The following is a 6,374-nucleotide window of genomic DNA, read 5'->3' on the forward strand; positions in this document are numbered from 1 at the left end:
CAGGCCTCCCCCGTCTTACCACAAAATACTCCAGATATCTCCTCCCTCCTGCTACATGATGGGACTGTAGAGAGAGAGAGAGAGAGAGAGAGAGAGAGAGAGAGAGAGAGAGAGAGAGAGAGAGAGAGAAGACCAGTAGCTACACCACCGGAAGACATTTCTCCCTCCTTAAAACGAGGCAATAAATGTATTTTGTGGACTGCCCTTTTGGATTGTCTGTCTAGGAGGACACATGTGACATGTCTTCATTAATGTTTGATAGAATGAGCAGATTTTTGTTTTTTTACCTCATCCACTCACCTCTCCCCATCTTCCAGTGAATGACACAGTTTTGCCTCTGTCCGCTTCATGCTACAAACCATGTGCGTGCACCACATTGTATTGCAACCCTATTAGAGTGCCCCAGTAGTGGTATGCCTGTTAGTTTGCTCTGTGGTACACCATGAATTAGAATGCAACATACTTCAAGTATTGTCAACTTGCAAATGCGTAAAAAAACAACAACTATGGAATGCAAAAAAATATAAAAAATCAACTACAAAATAAGATGAAGGGGTCTGCCAAATGTGCATGACATTTCAAATCACAGAGAGAGGTCACACTGTTCTACAGCATGTGATAGTACGTTGATGTATGCAAAAGTAACCGTGTATTCTTCACAATTCTGCTCCTGCTCCTCCTCCTCCTCCCCCCCACTCTACCCTGCTTTGTAGAAGACAGAACGCTCTCCCCTAGATAAGATTACCGCCCCGGTGATAAGGGGTTTCTCCTTGTTTTCCAACACATGTCTAAGGGGGTGTAGCCGTTCCACTATCTCGCATAGATCAACCTCAGCCTCATGTCTCTCTCTGCTCTTTGGATACTACTGCCCTATCAGTGGCTCCATCACCCCCCCCCCCCCCCCCACCCCCCCAGTGGTTCTCAAGTGCATCTCCTCAGCAAGGTCACCACTCTTTCAACGCCCTGCACTCAGTAGCCCTCACACCTGCCACACTCACTGTCTGACACATGCTGTCTCCGTCTCTGTCTGACACGTGCTCGCTCACTCTCGCTCTCTCGCTCTCTCGCTCTCTCGCTCTCTCCCTCTGTCTCTTTCAATCATTATCTCTTTCTCTGTCATTGTCTCTAGCACTCTCGCTCTATCTTTCTGTCTCTCTCTCCTTCACTTCACTGTCTTCTCCGGGTGTCTGTAGACCCAGACACCACCTGTCTGGCTTTGCTTGTCCTTCTTGCCTCATCGATCAGCTATATTAGCTCCTGTCCCAGGTCCTTTCCTTTTTTTCCTTTTTTTTCCTTTTGCTGTTATAATAACAGCTCTCCAATATTCAGATTGCAGCATTATCCTATTAACATTTTGGCATTACCATATTCAGATTAGAGCATTACCCTATTAAGATTAGAGCATTACTTTATTCAGATTACAGCATTATCGTGTTAAGAATAGATCCTAACTCTTCATAGATTAAAGCACTAACCTACTCAGAATATATAATTACCCTATTCAGATTAGAGCACAACCCTATTCAGATTAGAGGATTACCTAATCCAGATAAAATCATTACCTAATCCAGATTAGATCATTACCTAATCCAGATTAGATCATTACCTAATCCAGATTAGATCATTACCTAATCCAGATTAGATCATTACCTAATCCAGATTAGAACATCATCCTATGCTTATCAGAGCCCGGAGGGGTTCATGTTCAGTGGATAGACTCCGTGCATGGCTGTCATCAACGACGTAGAGAGCCTTCCCCCCCCCCCCCCCCCTTTATCACCGACCCGAGATGGGGTCGAAAATCATCGCAGTTGACAACTGCGGTCCCGTTCCCCAACTCCGACCCCCCGCCCGACCCCTTGCCCCCGTACTGATGAGCTCAGTCCTCCCCCCACTGGCACGCCCCCCCCCCCTCCCCCCTCCCCCCTCCCGAATCATCACCGCTCATCTCAGTGACACACACACACACACACACACACACACACACACACACGCCAGCACGACACCTGCCGCTCACAGTCGGCGACACAAAAGCGCCTCTGTTCTATTTGGGGAACGCCATTGTCCTGTTCTCTGCACACGTTTAGCGCAGCGCCGAGAATAATAGGGTGAACGACACACATTTTAGTTCTGCTATCTATTCTTTTGTACTGCGTTGAGGATCAGTGAGCTTCTTTTATTTCAGCGCTGGTTCATAAGCCACCTGTACAAGAAAGCGTTCATGCCATTGTGTTGGCTGTTTAGGAGTACAGTTCTAATTTTGCTGTGAAGATCCATCCATCTTCTAGGATTCTTTGGACAGTTTCCTTTACATTAGTCGGCCTCAGCTCACAGGCTTTGGTTCACAAAGCAAACAGCTTAAAGGGACATTTATATATACATACATATATATTCTCTTAATTCTCTTTATTTTCCCAGCACGCACCCCAACATTTTTCAGGAGTTGAATGACATAAAAAATAACGAATGGCAGAATCTCTTGAACACATGAATATGAATACTAAGAATGCAATGATCTCTAACCTGCACTTTTATCCACTGTGTTCTCGGCCCCTTGGTGTTAATATGAGGAATGTGAAACACTTAGTGAGTAGATGCCTGCATGCCACAGTGGAATGCCCTCAACCCACAGAGCTTGGCTCCTATACAACACATCCAGTGACTCTCTGACACAATGCAAGTTGACAATGTAAACCTTACTTTTGGTTCTTTTTTTCTTTGAATTTGCACTAGAAGTAGCTAGAGTACCCCCCCCCCCCCCCCTATATTTTACCTGTCTTATCATGTATCCTTGATACCATATGAATTAAGTTGTGTGCCGTTCTGCTGTCTGCCTGCACCTCACTGGTCTCCTCTCCCCATGAACGCTGTCCGCTTCCCCTCCGGCTGGCGTCTGGACCAACAGACGCAGACAGAGCTCAGAAACACGGCATGGATGAGTTTATCTCGGCTAACCCGTGTAGCTTTGACCACGCCGCGCTGTTCGAGATGGTTCAGCGGCTGACCCTGGACCACAGGCTCAACGACACCTTCTGCTGCCTGGTAGGTGACCCGCCCCCAGCCCTCACACCTCCACCCTGTGATGAATGGAGCGCAACCTTTGTACTGCGGGTGACCCAGCCACTCACACCTTCACCACGGGATGAATAAAAGAGCTTAGCCTTAGCACTACTGCTGACACACTCACACCTTCAACTATGTGACGAACAAGGCATTGACTCCATCTGAGTCTCACAGGGATGGGCAACTTTCATGATAAAGAGGGCCACAATTCTTCATCATCACCATGAGAGGGCCATGTGACTGTGCACTTCAACCAGACGTAAACTGAGAGAAGCTACACATTTTTGAATTTGTTGGATATGATTTCCTGTATTCTGGTGCATTTTGGGGATGGCCACTACCTACAAAATCTTCCAGATTCATAACCTATGTATGGTATGTTGATTGAACCAACATACATTAATTTCATGTTTTCCATGCTCAAACAGCCACATGATTGGTTAGTATTTTGATCAGTGCAAAGGGCTCATATACATCATCATTCAATGATGTCACAAAACGGAAAAACAGTGGCCAACGGACTGAGTGAGGATACGGGCCGTATGCGGCCCGCGGGCCGCCATTTGCCCATCCCTGATCTGAGTTTACACTTCTGTGTAGCCGGTAGCTTCGCAAAGATCCAAGATCTTTCTATCAGAGAATGTACACCGGGGGGCAGTATTGCGTTTCCGAAGCCAATTGTACGTGGACGCTAATGCAAGATGAATCTGCTCCATGTAAAATAGGTTGGGAAACGCAATGTACCCATGTGATAAAGATGTTGCAAAATCATTAACATGCACTGCTGAAAAGTGCTTGGTCTATTCACAACCCGTAGAAAATGGTGTTTTGAAATCGATCACCACCCAATTTGTTGGGTGTGATCATTTCATTCTCGTGTCTGGATGTCGACTGACTAATCTGACTGATAGAGCTTAACATCAGTTCTAAGAGTTAGTGTGTGATCATGTATGAAGAAAGTCTTATTATATTCAATCCTACCGGACATGTATGTTTTTTATATTCGCCACGCAGCAGCAAGGGCTGTGATCGGTCAGGTCGTTGTAGGACGGCCTGGCCCGGGATCATGCTGGGGCTCACTGCTCGTCTGCCTCGTCCACAGGGTGGTTCAGCCCAGGCCAGGTGTTTGTGCTGGACGAGTACTGCGCCAGGAACGGGGTCAGGGGGTGTCACAGACACCTGTGGCTACCTCCGCGACCTGCTCAACCGGGCCGACAACGGGGCCATGATCGACCCCACCCTGCTCCACTACAGCTTCGCCTTCTGCGCTTCCCCACGTGCACGGGAACAGGTGCGTCGTCCCCCCCCCCCCCCCCCCGCCCCCCCCCGTGTGAGACACCCATGGTGGGGGGTTTGAATGTGGTAGCTTTATTATTTGGCCCGGGGAGAGACGCTGTGCAATCAAGCGTGGAGTGTGTGTTGTACTCAGGCGTGGTGGTAAGGGGAGGTGTTAGCTAGGTGGGAGGGATATTAGTGGAGGGGATGCATTGTCTCCAGCTTCAAACGTCCCCACATTGTTCGTTGTTTTATTGTTTGATTGAGCATTTTTTTTACGTGTTTCAATTGTGATTTTCTGTCGAGTTATTTTTCAGTTTGCCTTCTAGTTGTTGGTTTCAATACGATCATGTTGTTGCTGGTTTTGTGTGTTTTATTATTTACAACTGTCCCCTTTCTCCATGATTTTTCCTTTTTTCTCTGTTTCTCTTCATCATTTTGTTGCCATAGTCTCATGTTGTCCATCTCATTCACCCCCACCATGCATCCCTTAAAGTCAGAGAGGTCAGCAATAACTGGGGGACCCTGTGGTAGGGTGTGAGGGCCCACAGTCCCCAAACAGAGCTCTCAGGGCCCTGAGCCGGGGACCACCACCTCCTGTGCAAGGCAAGCAAATTCAAGTTTAGATGAGGAGGGACTCCAAAGTCCCACCCCTCCAAGGCCCCAAAAGGTGAGATGGTGTCATTGTGTTGTGTGTGTTATGTGTGATATGCAGGAACAGACAGGAGATATTCTTCTCTCACACATTGCAGGCTTGTCGTTAGTGGAGGTGGAAGAAACGGTCGACAATGTGATGACAGACGCGCACCAGAGGCCCAGGCCGCCCGGCTTCATGTGTTTGGCTCTCTGCGTTTCAGGCCGGATGGGTTGAGCACGGTGAGGTGGATGAGAAGGAGCGCTTTGAGGAGATCAAGGAGCGATTGCGCGTCATACTGGAGAACCAGATCGTACAGTTCAGGTGAATTGAGGCTCTGTGCAATGGGGGCCGGTCCTATCGCTAAAATAGCCTTGTCTTGGCTGTTGTTTTCGTAATGTTGGTCGGAAATGGGTTCTTTTGTCGTTTTACAGATACTGTTTTCCTTTTGGCCGTCCTGAGGGTGCATTGAAGGCCACTCTGTCTTTGCTTGAGAGGGTTTGTACAACATAACTGACAAACACATGCATACGCATATATGTACAAACAACACACACACACACAAACATAATCACACACACACACACACACACACACACACACACACACACACACACACACACACACACACACACACATAAAATCACTTACGCATACGTGTACACACAACAAACACATTTAAACAACACAATGTCGTCCATAACGTGCGGTAGGTCCTGATGAAGGACATCGTGACGCCAGTGCCACAAGAGGAGGTGAAGGGAGTCATCCGCAAATGCTTGGAGCAGGCGGCTCAGATCAACTACCAGCGCATCACAGAATATGCGATCATTGAAGGTAATCAATAAGCAATCGATAATGACTATCGCAAGGATGCCAAAAACATGATTGGGATGAGAATTGTATTTGTGGTGTTGTTTAGCAACATTTTATAACGTTTATTAACGACTGAAATGGCGGTTCCTGCTTTATTTTCTACTGGGTTGTGCGTATTACACACGGTCAATTATCCCAAATCATTTCAGTCGGTCCCCGTTTTTGTATCTCAGTCCAAATAACTCTCTCCTTTGTTTCAGGCCTGCTTTAGCTCTGTGCTGTTTCTGTAGGCCAAGTTTCCTTTTGTGTAGAGTTGTGTGAGTAAAAATGCATTCAAATCCAAAGCCCTGAAATCTCTTGATGTGCTGGTCTCTCATTGTGCGGAGCGAGGCTGGATACAATTCAGACCGTAATTCCCCCCTTCGACGAATGTCCTCTCCCCACTCCCACCGCTAGCTTCCTGTTGATGCAACCCTCCCATGCCCTGCTGTCTCCTGACCTCTGACCTCTGAACGAGCTGACTGCTGCTCGCGGTGAAACAGCAGCCTCTCAGTTGCCTCAGCGATGGTCTCGCCTCGGGAACACT

The 6,374-nt window shown here is 47.6% G+C and overlaps 1 protein-coding gene across 1 annotated transcript in view; it reads left to right on the forward strand.

The window, feature by feature from the left end:
- The window catches only part of LOC132470372 (calcium-dependent secretion activator 1-like), a 73,615-nt gene that overhangs the window by 49,630 nt on the left and 17,611 nt on the right, over positions 1–6,374 (forward strand). Inside the window, 8 exon segments of the mRNA XM_060068931.1 lie at positions 2,906–3,046; positions 4,166–4,248; positions 4,250–4,336; positions 4,338–4,354; positions 5,196–5,215; positions 5,218–5,296; positions 5,407–5,470; positions 5,686–5,809. Coding sequence (XP_059924914.1) covers positions 2,906–3,046; positions 4,166–4,248; positions 4,250–4,336; positions 4,338–4,354; positions 5,196–5,215; positions 5,218–5,296; positions 5,407–5,470; positions 5,686–5,809 — 615 coding nt within the window.

The sequence above is a fragment of the Gadus macrocephalus genome, chromosome 13 (genome assembly GCF_031168955.1).
Source record: "Gadus macrocephalus chromosome 13, ASM3116895v1".
Classification (NCBI taxonomy): Eukaryota; Metazoa; Chordata; class Actinopteri; order Gadiformes; family Gadidae; genus Gadus; species Gadus macrocephalus.